The 22011-nt window shown below is 38.7% G+C and overlaps 1 protein-coding gene across 3 annotated transcripts; it reads right to left on the bottom strand.

The window, feature by feature from the left end:
- Positions 1-1843: 1843 nt before the first annotated feature.
- golga7 (golgin A7) lies at positions 1844-18649 on the bottom strand. 3 transcript variants are annotated; one of them, XM_084024245.1, is made up of 6 exons: positions 18576-18649; positions 16864-16989; positions 13427-13579; positions 10302-10403; positions 8052-8104; positions 1844-3624 (listed from the first exon to the last, which is right to left on the bottom strand). In XM_084024245.1, the coding sequence occupies exons 1-5, from the start codon at positions 18582-18584 to the stop codon at positions 8063-8065; spliced, it is 432 nt and encodes a 143-aa protein (XP_083880371.1). In that variant the 5' UTR covers positions 18585-18649; the 3' UTR covers positions 1844-3624; positions 8052-8062. The 3 variants fall into 3 exon arrangements, with proteins under 3 accessions (XP_083880371.1, XP_083880370.1, XP_083880369.1); XM_084024244.1 differs by having other exon boundaries at positions 1844-3627; XM_084024243.1 differs by having other exon boundaries at positions 8049-8104.
- Positions 18650-22011: the final 3362 nt, after the last annotated feature.

Genomic DNA, 22011 nt, shown 5'->3' on the forward strand with positions numbered 1-22011 from the left:
AACAAGCCATAGTACAGTATATTATAAAATGTCATTAGAAAGGCATAATATAGTGTCATAAAAATAATAATTAGTATTCATGTCGAAAAAAGTAATTAAAAAAGTCATAGTATATCATGTCGAAAAAGTCATAAAATAGTCATAGTATAGGCTAGTTTGTTGGGAAAAAAAGTAAAGAAAAAAGTCAGTTTAGTATGTCTAAAAAAATCATAGTATAGTATGTTGAAAAAAGGTAGTAAAAAAGTCATAATATAGTATGTCGAAAAAAGTCAAGAAAAAAGTCACAGTATAGTATGCCGAAAAAAGTCATAGTATGTCAAATTTTTTTTTTTAAAAAGTGATAATATATTATGTTGAAAAAAGTAATAAAAATAGTCATAGTATAGCATGTAGAAAAAAGTCACAAAAACATCATAGTATCGCATGTTGAAAAAAAATAATTTTACAAATGTATAGTAGTATGTCAAAAAAAGTCAGTATAGTATGTCAAAAAAATGTCACAATATGTCAAAAAAGTAAAGAAAAAAGTCATAGTAGCCTATAGTATGTTGAAAAAGTCAAGAAAAAAGTAATAGTATAGTATGTTGAAAAAACTCATTAAAAAAGTCATAGTATAGCATATTGAAAAAATAATAATTTAAAAAAATGATAGTATAGTATGTCAAATAAAGTCAAAGAATGTTGAAAGAATATCAACCTATAGAATGTCAAAAAAGTCAAGACAAAAGTCACAGTATTGTATGTCGAAAAAGGTAATTTAAAAAAGTCATCGTATAGTACGTCTAAAAAATGTTTAAAAAAATTATAGTCTGTGGAAAAAAGTCATAGTAGGCTATAGTATGTTGAAAAAAGTCAAGAAAAAAGTAATAGTATAGCATGTTGAAAAAAGTCAAGAAAAAAGTAATAGTATAGTATGTAGAAAAAAGTCATAGTATAATATGTCGTAAACAAGTAATGAAAAAGTCATAGTATAGTATGCCGAAACAGATAAAAAAAGTCATAGTGTAGTATGTCAAAAAAGTCATAGTATAGCATGTCAAAAGTCATAGTATAGCATATCAAAAAGTCATAAAAAAGTCATAGTATAGCATGTCGAAAAAAGACATTAAAAAAGTCATAGTATAGTTTGTTGAAAAAAAGGCAGTATAGCATGTAAAAAAGTCATAAAAAAGTCATAGTATAGCCTATTGAAGAGTCATAAAAAAGTCATAGTATAGCATATTGAAGAGTCATAAAAAAGTCATAGTATAGCATGTAAAAAAGTCATAGTATAGTATGTCGAAAAAATTCATAGTATAGCATGTCGAAAAAAGTAATAAAAAAGTCAGTAAAAAAAACATTCAAAAAGGTCATTGTATATTAAGTCAAAAAAGTCATAGTATATTATGTCGAAAAAAGTCATAGTATAGTGTGTCGAAAAGTCAGTATAATGTAAAAAATATATGTTAAAAAGTGTACTTACAAACTTTCAAATGCCTCGTTTTGTGAGTACAGACCCTATGTGTACAACTGCAGAAGTTTGGTAACATTCCTTTCATTATTAGTGGGCTAATTTACGAGATATACAAGATGTACCATTAGCCCCAGTACTAAGCCATTCGGTTGATAGCCCTATCTTGACCAGTGTTGACCATCGCTAAAAATGCTTCCGAGGGGGTATTTGGCTGGATGTCATGGTGGAAATGACCTAGGGTGCATTTTACTCCGAACCATCACTTTAAAGGTATGTTTTGCATTTTGAATAGATGCGTTTTCCCGTTAGCCACAAGAGTTTTTATTTGTAAACACAAAAGAATGCAGAATGGAAGATAAGCAGTGAACAACATGACACCAAAAGCCAGCGTGGTTTAAAATATGTACGCATTTTATTTGTTAGCATACACGTTTTAGATCAATAAAACATTGGATTTCAACTGAAAAAAAATAACATAGAAAAGTTAAATTAACTGAAGTCCAGAAAAATGAAGTATGAAAAAAATTAAAAATAATAAATGAAATTCTATTTAGTGTACATATATAGACTTCAAGATAAGTATTCATCAGCTATGGCATTCATAAATCTATACTTGTACATAGTTATAATTTAATGTTGCCAGTCATATGCACTACAGTATATTAAACCTCTGTTAAAGTTTCAATAACATCATATATCATTTTAGGTTTCAGATGCTCGTTAACGCTGAGTGAACAAATTCAAGATCTGAATGACATAACTTCACAGTTAAGTTAAGTGGTATTTAGTGACGACACTCATAGGGCATCTGGGGAACTGCTGGAATTGTGATCCCCCCCCCCCCCCCCCCCCCTTCTTGTGCTTTGATCACCAGTTTACACCATTCAATCAATAAAAGCATTATTGAAAAGGGAAAATGCTAGTTAGCTAACAAACTAGTTAACTTTGGTCAGTTGCTAACGGGATTATAAAGTATTCAACAGATATATTTGTACCATCGACTACTGTCACAAAACTGTCTGCAAACCATAATTTTTTTTGGAACAGTTTCCACTTCAACAGAGCAGGTTAGACAAATGCTGATGGTGCAACAGAGCTTATTAGCTACTTAGGAAGTCTCTATTCCCTAAATGGACAAAATGGCTTGGTATTGGTCAAAAGCACAAATCTGAAGGTCAAACTTTGTTGAACTCAGAGGGAAACATTTGAGCTGATCTGCTTTGCCCCCACGAGCAAGTCCACCAGAAGTGGAAATTCCATTGGAATGAATTGAAATCTCTGCAAATACTTCATCATTTGAAATCCCGGGGGAACCAGCCCTTTACACATTTTACCAAAGGCAACTTTCAAAACGATTACAGGCACTGTCAACGAAAAAGAGCACTTTTCAATACTTCCTTCAAAAGGTAATCTCACAATAGATGACCATGATTAATGGACATGAGTCACAAATCAACAGTAGTCACTAAACACTATGCGTGGCACAGTTTGCAAAATAAAAACAAAAAATATAAAAAAATAAAAACTACATGCAAAATACAAAGTGAGCACAAGTTTTGGCTTTTCTTTGTCTTCAATCAAAGATGAATATTAAGGTCAGAATCTGTGACGGTTCGACTGGAATGTTTGGATCCTGACAAAGTTCACTGTTGCCAGTTAAGTTCAAAGGTCAAACGCTAACAAAGTAAACATGCAGGAAAGATAAACTACCAAGTGCCCTCGCAAGAATACATGAATAAGAATAAAGCAAACACATGGCGCATGCAGCAAATCACAGTAATAACCAGAGTTCTTGATTAAATGACATCACTTAAAGCACGGGCGTGGATGACTTCCATAGTCTGTTATAAATAAATAAGTTACCCTGACTGTTGCTTGATATTCAAAAAGGAGTGTGCAAAAATATAGGCAAGTTCAAGTTGTATTTTTTGTCAAAGTTAAAAGGATAAAATTACTCATGATTTGAAAAATAAAAGTTTGTATGATAAAATAATACTTTCATAAGTGAACTTGGTCACAAAGGATACTCTGAACGGGACATTCACATGACAGTTATTGGAAAAAAAGATAGATTGTTGAGACGCAATATTAAGGGTGCAGGTCTGGGGATCTTCAGGGAGCCGGGCACTGGTGCTGGACTGCTGCGGACCTCGTAGCTCTCAGCCAAACAGCTGCTGCAGAAAACAGAAAGAATAATAAAGTGACATGAGAAAAAATTTCTCACAACATACATTCTGGTCTGCTGTCATCTCTTACTAATTAAAGCAAACACTTTAACAACCTTTAATTCATATGTGACTGTCTTTTAATGCTAGACTTCAAACCCCTTTCAGTGACAGTTAAAACATAAATGTCACATATTGACATACTGCTTCAAATTTAACTCAACGAATGACACACCGACTCTGTTTTTCGACACTACAAACCTTCAAAGCCGTAATTTTTCCTGATGTGCCTAAATGTTCAACCAAATGAATGAAGATTTAAGTAAATAAGACAAGAAAAACAAATGTGGATTTGCTTTGTGTATTCACAAGGGATGCAATGGCTCTCAATATAATATTGAACCGTAGGTACGCCATGCATGGTTCAATACGCACTTGTGAATTGAGGTATTTTCGGTTTTGCAATAAAATTGCAATAAAATCACATAATTTCACATTTCCATCCTTGTATTTATCTCTGAATTGGCTATGTGGGAGCTTAAGAGGAGCACTTGAATGCAGCATGTGTTTACGCCTCCCTGCCGAGTAAATATCCAATGTCCTGGAAGCAGGACTGCTGAGCAGGTAATGCCATCAGTTAAAAACATTTGTCTGTTGCCTTCCAACAAGCCGATTCTACTGGTGCAGAAAAACACAAGAACAGAACAAGTGCAGTGGGACGATTATTGCTAAAGATTTGCAGCCCTTTACCGTAGTTGCGGGCTTTCGTCACCTAATCAAAACGCTTGATCCGCGCTACACTTTTCAGCTCTAACGTAATTCCCGACTTCTATAATACAACAGAAAGGCATTGTCGTGGAACTGGCTAAAGCACAGAGCATAGCACTGACAATGGATAGTTGGACCTCTTGGGTAATATAGAGTTATCTCACTGTGATGAGATATGGCTCACAACATTAATGTTAATATAACATTTAATACCATTTTCCATTTCCATATTTATTGTATTTTATCTTTACACTTAAGCTGCACCTGTTGTGCCTGACACTGACCGATATTGAGGATTTGGTCTTATCAGTTCTTATCTGATCAGTTTGCTGGCGGTCTACAAGCAGAGCACTCCTTGGGCCGTCATGGCTTACACAAATATTTAATCTAAACCATCTCTATCACACATACATGGCAAAACACTGCATTTGATGCTTGGTTTGTTGAAATAAGCATCAAAATGCAGAGAGCATTTGTCTTTGGTCTTATTATTAAAAGCAGGTTTAGTTTTGTTTCTGGGCAGGTGAGAAAAAATATTCAGAGACAATGAAAAGAACAGAAAACTAATGATGAACACCATTTATGCATTTTGCCTTGTCCAACATTCCCCACTGACACTAAATGCTCTCATGTGTGCAGACTAATTTACAGATTTTTTTGGCATGCTGTGGCCAAGCAGCGAGTTCGGACGCGGAGCCAAACAACGCCTTATCAGGAGCAGAATGTCTCTTGGACGAGATGCCAGAACACCGACTCGGCGCCATCTGCCTCTGAATGAATGCCCGGCAGTCAGGAGCTGTCCGGGCCAAGTCTGGTTTTTCTACAGTGCAGTCATCCCACTAGAGGCTGATCCATCATGCTGTTCAGCCCTTCACCTGGGAGGCTCATAGCCAAAGGAAAAATCCTTCTTTAAGCCAGCTAGGCCTTCAGCCATAATGGGGAAGCAGGGTGGATACAAGGCTTGATAGATATGTGAAAATGCAACGCTTATACAATTATAATAACATCAATATTAATTTGAAAGGCTGTACTTTCTCCCAGCGTTGTTTTGTTGTCCCTCTGTGAACTTGAAACTGCACTAATCAATATTTCTAATGAATTTCAGGAGTAGAGATTTGTCAGAGAATTATCATCTACCTCTGTAGTTCCATTCAGTTCTAAGGTGTTTTTCAGCCTCTTTTAATTTGTTTTTTTTGCCTGCAACTTTAATGTTTTAGTTTAGCCTAACTGCTCTAACCAATCTTGCAACCGAGCATTTCCATCAGCTGTTTTCAGTGAAAAAGAAACAAGACACTGCAGACTACAACTAAAGGCAGGTCCACACCGCACTGACTGCCCGACTTGCGTCGGTAAATGAAGTCGGGCTACTTAATATGGCCGACTCGAATGGCGGATTACACATTTGAATCGGCTGAAATGAACGCCGACGTGGGCCGATTCGAGCGACCACACCAAGGAGACTCATGTCACGGACGCCGACTCTCTCAAAGACGCCGATTTTCGGTCCGGTGTGGACCCGCCTTAATAGGAAGTTACTTACTGACAGGAAATAAAGCGCATCTTTGAGCAAACGAAATAGCTAGATATTGAATTCAGGAGATGGTGGGGACTAAAACCGAGCAAAAAAGACGCAATTGTTTGACATGTTTCCCATTTAAACATTATAAGGTGAGGACATGTCTATTGTAGCTAGCTAGTTGCTAATTACGGTTTGTTGCTGAGCATATGGAGCTGCTTACTATGACTTAACAGCAAACTGATGAGAGTAAACCAAAACATTAAACAATGACTTGAAAAATAATAAAATGTGCTGTAGGGCTGAGGAGAACTGCAGTCATGTTATAATTTGCTACTACAAGTGACACCTTTGGCACATTCACAGTAGCATATAAAAATACTGATAGAGCTGAACAAATCAAATTGCCACAGAGCATTAAGCTGCAATGTGTAAGGATTGGCCAGGATTTTAGTTTGATAAAGAAAATAAAAAAACATGATGATGACAAGCTGATCTTTTTCTATGTTGCTAGGTAAGATTCAAGAGGAGTGCCCTCTGCTGGCCAGTGATTTTGGTTTGTTGTGATACGACACTATAAATCAAATTGAATTGAATTGAATTTGCCCCTCAAACCCCAGCCAGCTTTATTAACAGATTATTATTATTATTATTATTAGAAGTGGTTCTGCCCTGAGGGCTTTTTTCAATCATATTAAAGGAAACTGGTCCATGTGTTTTGACAGTTTGTCTATTGCATTAAAACTAAGTGGCAAAACTATTCATCTTTTCATGTAATTTCACTAGGAGACTACTTTGGGAATTTTTCACATCCTTGCCCTTGTTGTAGTTAGTTGGCTGATGACATCAAATTTAGATAGTATGGACCCAGTAGTCGAGGTGAAATGCTACCCCCTATTTGTTTGGAGAATGTGTCCAGGTATCACACATTGCACCTTCAATGAAGTCTAAATGGCCAAAATGAGTTTGAATAAAAGGCTAATGTTGGTTTAATAAGCTGCTGTATCAGTCTGAGCCTGCAGGAGACAGAGAAGAAGAGACCGTGGCAGGATAAAGAGGCTTACAGACGGGGAAGGGTGCTCAGTCTGCCTGCTGACTGTGGTTTATCCTGTCTTTGACGATGGCACAGATCCAACGCACTCTTCTCTCAACAGCTACTTATAAAAGTCCTTGGTTTACATTCCTCAATAGGACGTGTTTATGTAACTAGGCGCTCAGCAGGAATTTCAAATGAGAAGATTAATGCCTATATGCTTCTGTATGATAATAGGGGCAATGGTTTCACCATCCACATTGGCCAATGGTCTCAAAACGGTTGCCAAACACAACATTCCCCATAGGTAAAATATTTATGGTGTATGTCTTACTGTTCCTGATGGTTGTGTCTACGCTACAGTGCAAAACTGGCCCCCGCCGACACAAAGTACTTTTCAGTATGATTTGGGCCGAGCACATCCGAGGATGACTCCAATGAACTTCTCTGCCTTTTTCAGTTTACAACAGGAAAATAAAGGATTTACTGTGACGGGGATTGAAACAATTTATGGGATGAGATGTGCTCTTGAGGCCATAACGATCTACAGAAATATCTGTGGCCGATGATCATACTGCACTGTCTCCGAATCTTAAAGCAGTCAAACGACACGAAGTGTGTGGCGGAGTCGAACATAACTGTTATGGATTGATAACTGTTGAGGAACGCTTTTAATTAAACAAATTGTTAAACAGTTTAAATAAGGTTTCTGTAGCTGATAGTATGCAGAAGTACTTTGGGTCCAAAAAACATACAGAGGAACTAGAAGAATAAGAATTTGGATCAAAATAGCGTGAATGCTGATTAATGTTCGACAAAACACTGAGCGCTATGCGACATCCAGTCACAAAGTTAGCAGTGTCATCCTTTAAATGCTTTATGAAACAGCCTCCTTGACTAAAACAGTGAACTAATATTAGTCACAGATGAAGAGGCTCTAAACTTTGATGTGGGATGTTGCTTTGCATGCGGAGGAGACATTGTGCATGAAAGCAATGGTACACAAAGAGAGTCCTCTTTTATTACTGCACTGAAGACAGAAGCCCTTTTCTTTTTGCACAACTTCCCAAAAAAGGAAAAGGAAAATGTGTTTCATGAAGAAAAATGTAAGACTCACGTGGCAGCTTTTATCGAGTCAGGCTTCTGTCTTCAAAGATGGTCACCTCAATCTTAATGGAGTTTGGTCAAGGAAGAGCACTAGAGGCAAGGTCAGGTTCATTTTGCATTCAATTAAAGAGAGATATTTGAATTGATCTTCACTTTTTACCAAAGGAAATATAAACTTTAATGACACTGCAGCTTCTTTTTAAGTGTTTGTACTGGGAAGTTGATTCACATAAAACAAAAAGCAATTGCTAATTTACAGACATCTCTTTCTGCGTGTTAGTCTATTGGGAAATAGTCTTTCTGGCAATGGCAACACGACACAGACCCGAAAGTTTTAATTCTGCGGTTTGGCCACTACATAAAATTTGCTTCAAAGCCTTGCACTCTTCCAGGGGGCATGGGAGGACTGGTAAGTGATTTTAAAAAAAACAACAACAACAACAACAGCAGCAAAAGAAACTTTCAACACCCCAGATCTGAACGGTAAAAGTAAATACTTAGATGGTAGTATTAAGCAGTCACATTAGCTAAGGTGAGACATTCCTGTCAATTTCCCAGCAGTCCCCATGCCAAAGTCAGCACGGCAGCCCAACAGTGTCAGAGAAAAAAATCCAGATCACCTCCAACGCTAAAGAAGCATAAGCGGGAGAAGGAACAAAGCTCAGCTGTGAACAATTTCAGTCATATTTTGTTATCCCTAATCCCCCATTGCCGCCCAGTTACAATTAATTGAGATGTTGAGTCACCCCCCCACACACACACACACACACACACGCACACCGTACAGCCAGGATGTTGGCGTACCCACTGATTTTGCACAGACGCTATGGATTACATACTCACTTTTATCTGATGTTTTTACAGGGTATCCCTACATAGCGTTGGATTTCCTGTAAACGGCCCCCACTGCTGCTTTCCATTTTCATCCAGCAGCAGAAAGACATGGTCGGGACAGAAGGCCTGTAAATCACTTCATCTATTCGGTCATTGTGAAAGCTCCTTGTTCTCCTTAAAGCTGTGGTGTGATTCCATCCACATTTGCTGATCCGAGGCTATGTTTAACAAGTTCATGTTAACCAAAATATTCTATGTATCATTGCTTTCCCGTACATGATCATTCTTGCTTAACAAGATTTATTTTATTGTAAAAACATTATGGCTTTGACCCTTGACTGTGTTTCTAATTAGCTTGTAAGGTTGGCAATCTGAGTCAGATAATTGCCTGTAAAGCCATCTATTCAGACGTGATCAGACAGAGCTTTCTTTTGCAGTTTGCTAATAGTAGGCTACAGTTTAACCCTCTCAGACCCACTTTGGTCTTTTACTTTTACGGTGGTGGCAGAGGATCTTTAGTGGGAGACAGCAGGCCTACCGTAGATGCGATATGACAAGTGGTGTACTTCATCTGAGAGCTGGGAACCTGAAGATTGAGGTGCAGGAGTGTGTGTCAAGTTGTTCTACTCATAAATCTAAATTAGGCAAAGCAAGGCAAATGTATTCACGTAGCACATTTCATACCCAAATGTGACCCCAATTAGCTTTACGGATTACACATGAAACATTAAAATCAAGGAAACAAAAGCCGCCCTGAGAGGTCTGCAAGGTTCGTATTGTGTCAGGACATCTGTTAGCTATCTAGGACCTGAATCATTGAGTGATTTATGGACCAGCAATAGACGTTAATTCTGTATGGAACTGGTAGCCAATGTAGCGCTCTGAGAACTGGAGTTACATGCTGAGCCTTTTGGGTCCTTGGTGTATCCCCGACAGCAGCATTCGGGATCAGCTGAAGATTTACGATTGGTGTTTTGGAAAAAGCTTGTGAACAGTCCGTTGAAATAGTCAAGCCTGCTAGAGGTAAGCAACATCTCTGATCCTTACTATATTTCTATGGTGGCTGATTTTGATATTGATTTTCGGTGATTGGATGGTGAGCATAGTTCTGTAAACCTATTCAAAAACCACATTATGCCATTCACAGTCAATACGCCAAGGAAAGCCCTCATCGGAATGTCCTCGGTCTCTAGGTTGTGGTTTTTACGAGGCTGTTAGATAGTTCATTTTATAACGTTTTGATATTTTAATATTTCCTCCCTCCCTCCGGGTACCAAACGGTACCAATACATCAGTGGGCTGAATGGAGCAGATGTATCAAGGTAACTATGGTGAGTACTGTACTGTATAGCTCTGGGTATCCAGCAAAAATCACCACAATGTGCGAAAAATAAAACCCACTAATGACACTTAAGGGTAGGATACGACTCGCAGGCCTCTCTCGATGGGATCGGTGAGCAGGAGGCCTCGTGGTGCGTAGATCTTGTCATTCTGCTCCTGAATGTACTTTGCAATCTTCTTCAAAACCTAAAAGGACACAGAGATAACAGTTTTCATTTTCTGTCCAAAAACTTCCTCAGTGAATAAACATATTTTTCGGCTGTAGAAAGATCTTGTGTTGGTTTTACCTCCATATTGTTCTGTTTGTATAGACTGAGTGCAATTAAGTCCCATCCAAACCAGAGGGGAAAACATTGCTTGCTACAGATACTGTGTGTCAGGATCCCATCGTTTTCCATGCTGCTTTCATTTGTCCAAATGTTAGTTTTAATTCTATTAAGATAAAACATTTTCACATGTGCTATATATATGTGGATAAATCAGAAAGCTATGTGGCATTATGTTGAGCCAAATTTCAGCTAACTTCAGAGCTGTAGCTCACTGAGTTGCCACCTTTCTGAACTCTAGTGGCCGTGCTGTGCACTACAATATATCACTTCACTACAGCATCATAGAAAGTGGGTGCCTGTATTTCAGACACTATTGAGAATCGTACATGTGGTGTTGGCTTTATTTATTTGATGAAATAATGTTATTGCTGGCCAAAATCACAACTCAATCCTAACATTTATCATCTATGATTAGGTAAGACATAGGATTTATATTTATTGAGCCAATATCGTCCCTGTGCTCCAATATTTCACAAGTCCATCACAAGTAGGCCAGTTGCAATTATTACATCATTTCCTGACCACCATTAAAGTGGCCGATGACCATTTTGCATAAAAGTGTCTACCTGAGCACACTGTTGAAATATCAGAAGAAAAACAAAACTGAACTTTTCTTTGGCTTTCTTGGCCTTACTGCTGTTGGACAGGTTCTTCTATTTCAGCTAATATGAGGTTGCATTTTTTCGCTATCTGACGCAACATGATGAACGAGAGGTGCTGTTTATGACTCTCTTGATTTATAGCGGGGAGATCTGTTTGACAACTATGTGGAAAGTTATACTGCAGGAGTCGCTTCCATCCAGCTTTTTCTAAATATATAATTCGCATAACAATGTTTGGATGGAAACATGGTGTTATAAGAGTAGTGTGGGTGCTCTCAGCAAGAGCTGAGTGCGTAGTACTAATGTGTGCAGTCTGGTGAGAGAGAGAGGGGTAATGATTGTGAAGTGAAGGAGGTTAGTCAAAGTGTGTGTCCCCCTTGCATATTAACTTTTAAAATTAAATCAAGTCTACTTCTACATTCGTTAAGTGCCTTGAACCACAAATCACATTGCTAAAATCAGGCACATCCTTTCTCAAAATGGCTCAGAATCAGTCCACACATCTTTTACTTTAGATCATTACTCCTGATTATCAGGATGCTTCTAGTCTCTTAAGAATCTTCAGAATTCTGCAGCATATCTGCACTGACAAATACTGTATTAGCTTCTCTGCACTGAAAACCCTCCCCCTCACCTTTTTTGATGTCAATATTTTGAATGATCCATAACCATAATAATTAATAAAAAATACAAATACTGTAGTAGATAGATATTGTTGCTACTAGCAAACCTTTGTCTAGCTGAGTAAGCAACCAGCGGACACATCTCGCCAAGCCACAACATTCTTGAGCTAAAAAAGGCTGAATAACAAACTGAATTTTTACTTTGGTAATGACCAGTCAATTTAAACTGCATGACTTTATGAGTGCTCATAAAAATCCAAACCAAGCCAAGTGTTTCCATCCCAGTTCACTACTGTCCACTAAAAGAACAATTCTCAGAACAGGAAAAATTATTTGCAAGCTATTCAAGATTAATGAATGTGACCAGATGTTTTGTGTCAACTTTTAGTGCAAAACCATTTTAAATAGTCTACAGTGCTTATCGAAAACTGTTAAAAAAGGTGGACATTTGAACTAACTTTTGCTGCAAGAAGTGAGGGTGTAGTAGTGTTGGGAGAGAAGCTCTTAAGAGTAACTGTACACTTAAAAGGTTTTTGTAAGCTATAAACTTAAATTTCGACATTTCTTTCCAAATTCATAAAAAAAAAGCATGTCATTGCTGAAAATTAATTAAAATACCATCTCCTGCCATCTGTCAAGACATTTCCTTTGGTCGCAGCTGTGCGCCTGACATTTTAAACTGCGTCCTGTGCTCTTCCTCAAGTGACAACTACTATTACTGGTAATTCAAAATTAATTGCATTGTTTGTTTTTAAGAAATATGCTGCGGTTCCTGTTACATGTATCCCCATCAGCAAAGACAGCAAAAGTTACAATATTGTAATCGTGTGTCGATAGAGGCAGAGGCTCCATCTTCTACTGGACAATCACGCTTGCATTCGTTCACTGAACATTTGGATGTTGCAGACCTACCTGTAGGCTTTGGAGATGCACTCACAAAGCTACCCCGAAGGGCATTTCTTGGATAGAGCTTAACTGGCCGTACTTTGCCCCCAAGACACGGAAAACTGTTCAGTGCATCTGATGGGGGCTGTGCATTCTACATAACCTGCCACCGAATGCACTGAGCAAAGCAGATGCTCCCCTGTTCACATGGAGTGGAAGACAGAAGGCATCCAGCTGTATAATCCCTTGACCTGAAGGAACTCCTTAATGCCTTGGGAACAATGGAGGGATTCGGTCTGAGGGGAGGCTCTCAGGAGCCAAACCTGGAGAGAGCAGCCCACTGAGGGCAGGGAGTCGATCGCCCAGACCTTCCGAGACAGGAACCCCAGAACTGAGAGACAGTTTGGCGGCCATCTGCATCGACCTGGGGCAACCAGAGTGATTGACGGCTACTCCTGCCTCTCCCTCTGCAAAAAGACCCTTCAACGTAATGCTAGCTGCTCACACTCTCACTGCAGGGAGGGATGGATGACTGTCAACTGGTACCTACTGTCCTGACACGTTTTGAAACATGGACCAGACTAGGGTCCATGCTCGAGATTTCTGCCTAAAGTTAAATCTGTTCAGGCATTTTTATTCTCTTCACTGTCTCGCTCTAACGCTTTGGTGATGTTAGGACTTTTGAAATTCAGATTTTATTTCATCTATTTTCGTTCACAATGCGGGACAAAGGCTAGGTAAGTGCTATACAGGTGTAACGTCTATCTCACCTTTTCATAGTGAGTCTCCATACACAGGAAGATGGTGTAGGCTGTGAGGCAGGCCAGACAGCCTTCAATATACGAATGGCTTCCCAGCTTCTCCGCTTCCGAGTACAGGTTATTCAGTATCCGCACTGTCTCCTCAAACTGCTGCTTGTCAATCTGAAATGCATGGACACATAAAGAAAGATCGAAAGGTTAAAATAATTAGACAAAGGAATAGTTGGACAGAAGTGTGCGAGAGCTTTCTGCCTCTGTCGAAATATTCAAGTGGGAACCAGATTGTTTCCTCCCATTCTTCCCAGCACTAGATAAACGAGGAGCTGTATTTTCTTGGACCGGTCGTACATCAAGGGATTGCTGGGCAACCTTCCCACATTGGAAACACCTCGTGAAATGATTAGGATGCCTTGGCCAAATGATCTGTGAATGTTTTCACTTAATAACTGACAAACGGACAAACGTGCTGAAAGCAGAACATGCAAAGTGACAATCCAGGAGGGAATCTTGATGGTTTCTCCTTCTCCAACAGCACAGGTACACTGTGAATAAGATAAAGACATATGTCAGCTTTTCTGGAGACTGCAGACAAACTGTAACCGAGACTGGCTGATAATCAAAACAGTGTCTCTCAAGAATGCCTCAAATTAGGGCTTGCTTAAGGGAACGCTGATGGAGGGTGGAGAACTGCTGGACTCGGAGGGCATTTGGACTGGGGTGTCGACACTAGTCCTGTACTGGTGGCCAGAATGGATCTGGTGATGATACTAAGGGAAAAGGAAGGAGCCTCCAGACCAGACATGGAGGCTGCCAGGGCCTCCTGAGCCTCTGCAAAGCCTCCAATGTTCTGATCTCTTGTGACCGAGGAATGCAACAACAAGCTCCAACATATCAGTGGTCTTAGGCGTGTTTGATTACCGGCATTGAGTGCCTTTGTACTCTTAATTCTCCAATCGAGAGGCTGCAATTCAAACCACATTTCGCTGCCCGAGCGTCTGTGCATTGCATCTGACGGAGTCATATTAGTATTTCAAAAACGTTAGATGCGAGCGCTGAACAGAAGAGGATTTTGTCTTAAAGCTTGCATAGGTAACATTGGCCAAAACAACAGTAAGCTAGACTCTAAAAAAGTTATCCAAACGAAAAACCCGGGCTATTGGTGCCACCTCCTTTCCAATGAAAGCAGCTACCAGCATTAGCTCCAGATATTTCTAAATCTAGCGAAAACGTTGCAAAATAAGCAACAGTGACAGGCCTCCCTACCAAGCCACTACCCAAAAATCTTGTGATATAGCTTGTGGAAGATGTGATGTGAATGAGTGCACGGACACGAGTGTGCGCAGGTAGGCAGGCTCCCATAATGAAATAATTGGAAGGGCTCATTACTAGTCTTTTTTTTGTTAGATCATCTGATTTATTGATTGCAGTCAGGGAATGTTGTCAGGATCACTAAATATTATGTGAACCGAGGAAATATAAATGAGACAAAAGTCAGTCAGTTCCCAACTGATGAAATGATCTTGAATTGTTTGGCAATCTAGCTGCCAAATACATTTAGAACACACAGGAAAGAGTGACCAAAAATAATAAAGCCCACGGCCTAATATAATTATGTGCAAGAATGTGACGTTAAAGTGTGTAAACCTCTGCAAATCAAGAGCTGAACTGCATGGCAAAGTCAAACACAGCGATAAAAAATGTTGGCTGAAGGGAATAGGACGGATTTTTCCAACATTAACTTCTGAAAACATTGTCAAAAAGTTACATAAATGAAAAATGGAAGCCACTGCACAGCTTGGCATTATACTACATATTTCATGAACTGGGATTACAGTAAAACACTAAAAATTCATGTGGTAAGAAATTTTGATAGGAGGCTTAAGCTTTACCTCCCAGAGGGAAAGCATTCTTCATTTGTCCGGCAGTTCAGTGTGTCCGTGTAAACTGAATCTTACCAGAAAACATGGGAGACCACCCAATAAAAAAGTGCCAATAAAGTACCAGTGAGCGGTTTCAGTATTGTGAAGCTATTCTTCACATGTGGTACATGCATTACAAAACTGAAGCTTTCTGTCCTTTGAACTCTGAACTGTCTGGTTGGGAGCATCTTTAATGTGGCAGCGGAGGCTGTTCAGTCTCAGCGACCTGCTCTTCCTCCTCCACATAAATGCTGGTGTCTGCTCATAACCCACTTCCACTTCACACAAGGACAAAGTCCAGGAGGGTCCCTCTGGAGAAGTTGCTGACAGTATTTTTTCACTTTTGGCTCCATGAATTCAGCCGCCTTTTTGGCTTCCGCTGGCAAAAACCACGACTGGATCAAGGTTCTTTTGGGGTTCTACAGTCTGTCACAATGGCAGAACCCGCTTGGGAGCCTACAAGACCCCTTTTAAACACGCCAGTTCTCTGAGAAAGTTGGTGTAGTTTATCAGGTTCCACTTTGGGTACTTCAAAGCACCATTTCTTAACCTTTGAGGTACCATAATGCTAATGCTACATCTACTACAACAAACTACTGCTACTACTTATAAACCAAAACACAATGCTACCATGAAGAGTTCTACAAAACTCAAATGTTTCTAATGCATTAGCATGTGATGGTGCAAGAGGAACCTCCCACCACAAGTGGCCGTCCCTGACCCACCGATTCGAAACCCCTGGGCAGACTGCCCCAGCCGTTGAGAAGTGTTAAAATACTTTCGGTCAATTATGAAACTGGGACAAATTAGTGGCGCCACAGTCAAGGTAATAAATTGGAAATACTGGATAGTTTGCTGAGATAAATGCTACAATTCAGCAGTGTTTTGTTGAATATTCAGTGTAATTAGAATGTTTAATTCATTCTCTATTTTCTTTTGCAGCCAGGGTAATGTTTTTTCTCCAAAAGGAAAATGGACAATAACCTGGTTCAGAGTAGTCAGAGTCTGTACTTAAGCACAGTACAGTAAACTGACCACACTGAGTGGCTCGGAGTTTACACTTTAACACGATACACGATAAACAAAAAGTTTCAAAATTATATTCTCTTTGAGTAGACTTCAATCATTTCTATGGCTATAGTATAAAAAGTTAAGTGAAACTGCGATGCTCCATTTCAAGGAATACTTCACCGATTTCTCTGCTGCATGCGTGTACATCAGAGAATCAGCAGGCGCTTTCTGTAGTGCTCTGCAGCAGGCAAAGTAAATGTTGCAGCGGGCTAACTATTTCAGTTTTAAAATTCTGATTATTAACGTATCTGCATCAAGACATAATCATTCTAGAGCGAATCGCGATGCATCGAAGAATCAAATATTTTTACCACCCCTACTTAATATCAGTGTCAGTTCATCCAGGAGACGAGTCTTAAGGATGTCACAGAAACCTGTGGCCACCATTTCATCAATTCAACATGTTACTGTGAACTAAAACGTCATTGTGAAGAACAGTGACGAGGTGTATCTTACCCGGTTCTCCAGCTCAGAGGGGAACTTGGTTTGGAACTGGCACACAGTGCCGTTAGTATAATCTCTCTGAATGAAGACTTTGGCAGCGATGGCGGCCTGTTGCCTCATGTCCTGCAAGCTGTGGGTCTGTGAACACAGGATATTAAAATGACACATGCTCATATATTGTTAAAACATTTGTCAGGGAATACACCGAGCGTGTTTATTTTGTAGTAATAAACTTAATATATCATGACTTGCTTTCACTTTGTATCTCTTGTATGTATATAAAAGATCAACATTAAACTGTCATTTATTTATTTTCTTGAATAAATTATCAGAGAATCACATGGGCTTGTCCTCCACTAACACTCAAACAATTTTGATGACTAATTGTTTAATTGACAGATCTGTAAAACTGAGTTTCTCCACAAATAATCACACATTAGCACTCAGAAGTGTCTTGGAAATAGGTCACGCAGTACGAAATAAAGCACAAAACAATCACTAGTTGACTGAAGATTTCTTAGTTAACTAAGACCAAAGCTTGAATAAGAGGGGGAAACCCTAGATTTTCCACCTGCATACACAGACTTGTCAATGAAAAAAGGCCCAAAAACAAGTTTGCATAAAATGTTAATACACAATATCATAGTTTTATTTCTTACAATTTAATCGTCAAACAGTGTTCTTTACTATATGAAACAGTTGTATAATATTTTGAGTGCATTTTTCTCATTGTATTTTAGATTCCTGACTGCTTTATATTTGTCAACGTTATAACCCATAGGCCAGACTTTCAACATGTGTATGTGTATATATATATATATATATATTCAACAGGCCTTATTCACAGAAGACATGTGATAAGCCACAGGTGCATAATAAAAATGAATGATGGTTGAATTCCATGTAACCACTACAGTTTCAAGGTCCAGGTGATATTGTGCATACTGGCCCACTGCCAGTATGACCTTCTGACCTTCTGAGATACTTAAATAGAATAGAGCAATTGTTAGTGTTTTAGTAACACCTGTGCTTTTACTACTATGACAAGTCATAAGGTATGATGTTCACAAGGTCTCTTTGCCATTTGAGACTTGGAAACCAAGTGACATCTTGCATGATCATAATGAGTGTCCATTCATTTTCTGGCATCAATTAGGCTAAAAAAAAAAGGTAATTCTTTCTGCAGTAGACCACCATCTGATGAACTTGTCCAGACTTATGTTATTATTATTGTTGTTCTACCCTTTGGAACTGATGTGAGCTAATGTTTAGTAGAGGACTACTGTCACCACTCAACAACTATCCTCGCTTAGTTAGAGGCAAAGTCTCGGTGATATAACGTATAAAAAAGCCTGATTCTGATTCCAGTAATGTTGTTCCAGTTGTGTAGCCAGATGTGTAATTAGCACACCGTCAACTGGTGATACAACTACGCAGCTTCGCTCCTCGTTGAAATAATAGTAAAATAAAAACACGTTGCTGACATTGCAATATGTAACAGTTTTATAAACCATGTCCCAGCTTGTTGGCAAAGATGCAGCTAAACATTTGGCTAGTGCAAGTTACCGACTGACCGGTGAGGTAGCAGGCTAACACCGGTCAACGTTTCTTCTGTTTTTCAATTTAATAAACTCCCAGAAAACACGAATACACTGTGACTTAAAGAATACATGGCGTATTTTTTACAATGACGTAAAAAAAAGGGTTTATCGCCGTTAGCTTACCTCTGCCATGTTGAACAATATTTCTGTTTATCTTCCGCTAGCAGCTTTTAATAGGTGCTACAAACTAACCTGTCCGGGCGGAACTATTGTCTAATAACAAGTGTTCCGGTTATGGAGAACCGTTCAAGCAAGACAGTCACAATTGAGTAGTACTTTGTAAGAAGTGCGTTGTAGAACAAAGTGCCTTTGTTTAAGGCATAGTATAAAACTGAAGGTTTTGATGCTTTTGTCCAAATATTAACTTTTTTTTCTGACTTGCAGAATATGATTTAAAAAATATAAAACAATAAAATCCAATTAACTGTTATATACTAAATTAAACTCAACATTATATGAAATAGATGCAATATAAATACAATAAGGCAACAGTAGCAATATTCTAATGATACAATATGTAATAAAATACTTCTGATAGTGTATACTTTAACTATAATTTACATTTAAATCATTCTTACAAGACATATATACTTTTAGACCAGTGCAATTTTGTAATGCAGGGCTTTTATTTGTTTTTTAATTTAATACTTTTAATTAAATAAAGGATCTGAAACAGATTATGAACCAATTGCAATGTTACAATATAACAATGTGTCTGTTATAACAATAAAATATCAACTACATTTTTGCAAGTCGACTGAAGTCAGAGGCGTAGAATTGAATGAACACCACTGGTGGCCTGGTAGATATAGCATCAATTTAAAATTACTTTAAATTGCCCAAAGTATTGTGGGAAAACACAAGCATTGTCTTTTCAATACGACGTGACCTTTCTGTACGACTCAGATATTCTTTTTTTTTGTTTGTTTGAAAATGAAGTGTGATGGAAAACACTGGAGTCAGTTTGGGTTTCTGTTTTCACACCAGCAATGAGTCTTATTACCCAAGAGAGGCAGATGTTTCTGTCCCGCTGGCCTTGGACCATCACACAATCAACAGCTGCAGTTGTGCAAGTAGATCCATTTGCAAATTTGAGTAAAAACACATCATTAAAAACGGCTCCGGGCCTTTGAACAAATAGGAATGCTGTGTATGAGAAAAAAAACAGAACAACACAATAATATATGATATTAATATTGGGAACAAATATTGGGATAATAAAGATGGATCTGTTGTTTGACAGTCTGGCAGCTACTAAAGCCTGATGTGGTGTGATGAGTTGTTTGGCAGTAAGCAGCAAAGAAGGCGACCCTCGCTACAAGCCTCTTTGGGAATACAGTCATGTAATCACTGTGGCAAAGTCGAGACATGGTTTTCGGGAGCTGGTTTTCAGTTCTGAGATGGTAGCGTCTGGCCTGCAAGGAGTCTTTTCAAAGCCCACCATCCCGTGCATCAGGAGGCCTGATCCATGCTCACCGGGGGGTAATTAGTGGATGTGTATAAAATGTAAAAATCCAACTGTTGCTCCTGCACTGGGCTTGATTGTCTCTCCTGGCAAAGTGGCGGGCTTTTAAAGCCCCTCTCCTCTGTGGCGACGGGTGTGGGAGAGACCACTAATGAGCACCATTTGGGCCATTCATTTACAACACATGCTGGTTAATAGCCCACGACAATAGTTTTACTGCCGCTCAGGTCTCTCTTGCTAAAGTGGCTCTCTCTAATGGAAACACTATACATGCTCCCTTGAACCACAGCTGGATCATACAGCTCAGTTAATGTCACTCTTAGAGGGACTATATATATATATATATATGGTATTGAATGGACACTACAGACTACAGACTCACAATGAATGAAGGCTAGGTGTTTGCCACCGGGGCTGTGCAAATAAAACATGCACTCTCACACTGCGAGGTGGAGAATAAAATTGGCCACCAAACCGCGTCGCGTGAACATCGGGGTGGAGGTTAACCTCTATCTGTGAAGGAAAATCGGCGCAATTGCACGTTTATGTTTTTCTGGTAATTTTTATGATGATGACTTTGCCTAGTGCCTATGTTTAACCGTAATTACTCACATCTTGACTTGAGCACTGAGGGTTTATTGCCAAAAAAGTAGAGACCAATTAAATAGACTACTTCACACCAAGAGAAGAGGAAGCACCAAACAAGAAATGAAATAGAAAAGGGGGGGGGGGGGGGGGGGGGTTACACCTCACTGTTTGAATCTGCGAATATGCACATTTTCTAATCTATGAATATGTGCATATTTTCTTCATTTGAACAAATATGATATTAATTTTCTGCTTTAAGGAAAAGCACTTTCTCAATGTATCAAAATGCATGCAATATAGTCAGTTTCTAAACTGGTTGTGAAAGAGGAAACTTTCCTCCTTCAACAGTTGAATATTAAAACGTTTCGTGTATCAGGAAAACACTAATTTCTCCTATTAAATGCAAAACATTTTTATGGAACAGAGTAGCTCACATTGTGGTATTGGAACATTTACTGAAATAAAGGATGTCAACACTTCTTCCACTCAGCGATCCACATCACGATGAGGCCTTTCATGAAGGAGTTCATCCACACACAAGCTGGTTCCTCTTACTGAGATTTAAAGCCAATCGACTAACAATCAAGGCTCTACAAATGGAGTTCATTGCCATAGTCGTGTCCCTGCCAGAAAGTTGCTTCTAGTTGAAATCCTCATATCCTTTAATGTTCTCTCCGGCCACAAAGCTCCGAGCTGCTTCCCTGAGAACCTGTTTCTGACGGCACTCACTTTATAAAGAGGCATCAAAGAATCCATCTCTTTTATTGACCTGTTGGCATGTGAGAAATCAGAATGATTCTTCTTCTTTTTTGCTTTGAGAAAAAAGGCTTTTTAACCATCTATCACTCAGAAATACACAAATAAGTGGAAAATACAATTTGAAATACAGAAACAACTAAATACCACAAAAAAATGTCATTTTAAATAAAAGAATAAATGCTGAAATTAAATGTATTACATTTATTTATTAATATATTTCAACATGTATATATTTTTTATTTATTTGTGTGTACTGTTTTCGATTGAAGTAAGTACAACTACTAATTAGAAATACATAAATAAATAAACAGTTTTATGTGTTTTATGCATAAAACACGCATATTATTTATTTCTCTGTTTACTTCAGCATTTATCATTGCTCATTATTAATGGCCATGTTTATTGATGAAGCCATGCATTGATTTATGTGTTTGTTATTGATGAATAAGCCCTTTTTTGAAACCCTCCACAGTCAGCCTCGCCTGCTGAGCAGCTGAACATGTCAGCATGCGGAGGAGGAGTGTGCTGAAAAACCCGGCGAGTGTGGACTTCTTCTTCCAAATCTGGCTGGTAAATGAAAGCCAGAAATCTCAGCACCTGCCCACATAATCATTCAGTCATTAGCGTTTATCGAAAACCACATTAACCACCATGGACAACGGGCGAATCAACTCCCGGTTAATCATTTAATCTTATAATTTAGGCTTTAAACATTAAGTATCAAGAGTCGGGGTTGTTCTTCAAAGC

This window comes from Eutrigla gurnardus (assembly GCF_963514095.1).
Source record: "Eutrigla gurnardus genome assembly, chromosome: 13".
Taxonomy (NCBI): Eukaryota; Metazoa; Chordata; class Actinopteri; order Perciformes; family Triglidae; genus Eutrigla; species Eutrigla gurnardus.

What these genes read in the sequence shown, in the direction of transcription:
- golga7 (XM_084024245.1), bottom strand. An exon ending in CCTCTGAGCTGGAGAACCGG is followed by an intron (nt 13,580 to 16,863) that starts GTAAGATACACC and finishes CATGCATTTCAG; the next exon opens with ATTGACAAGCAGCAGTTTGA. An exon ending in TCGAGAGAGGCCTGCGAGTC is followed by an intron (nt 8,105 to 10,301) that starts GTATCCTACCCT and finishes AACTCCATTAAG; the next exon opens with ATTGAGGTGACCATCTTTGA.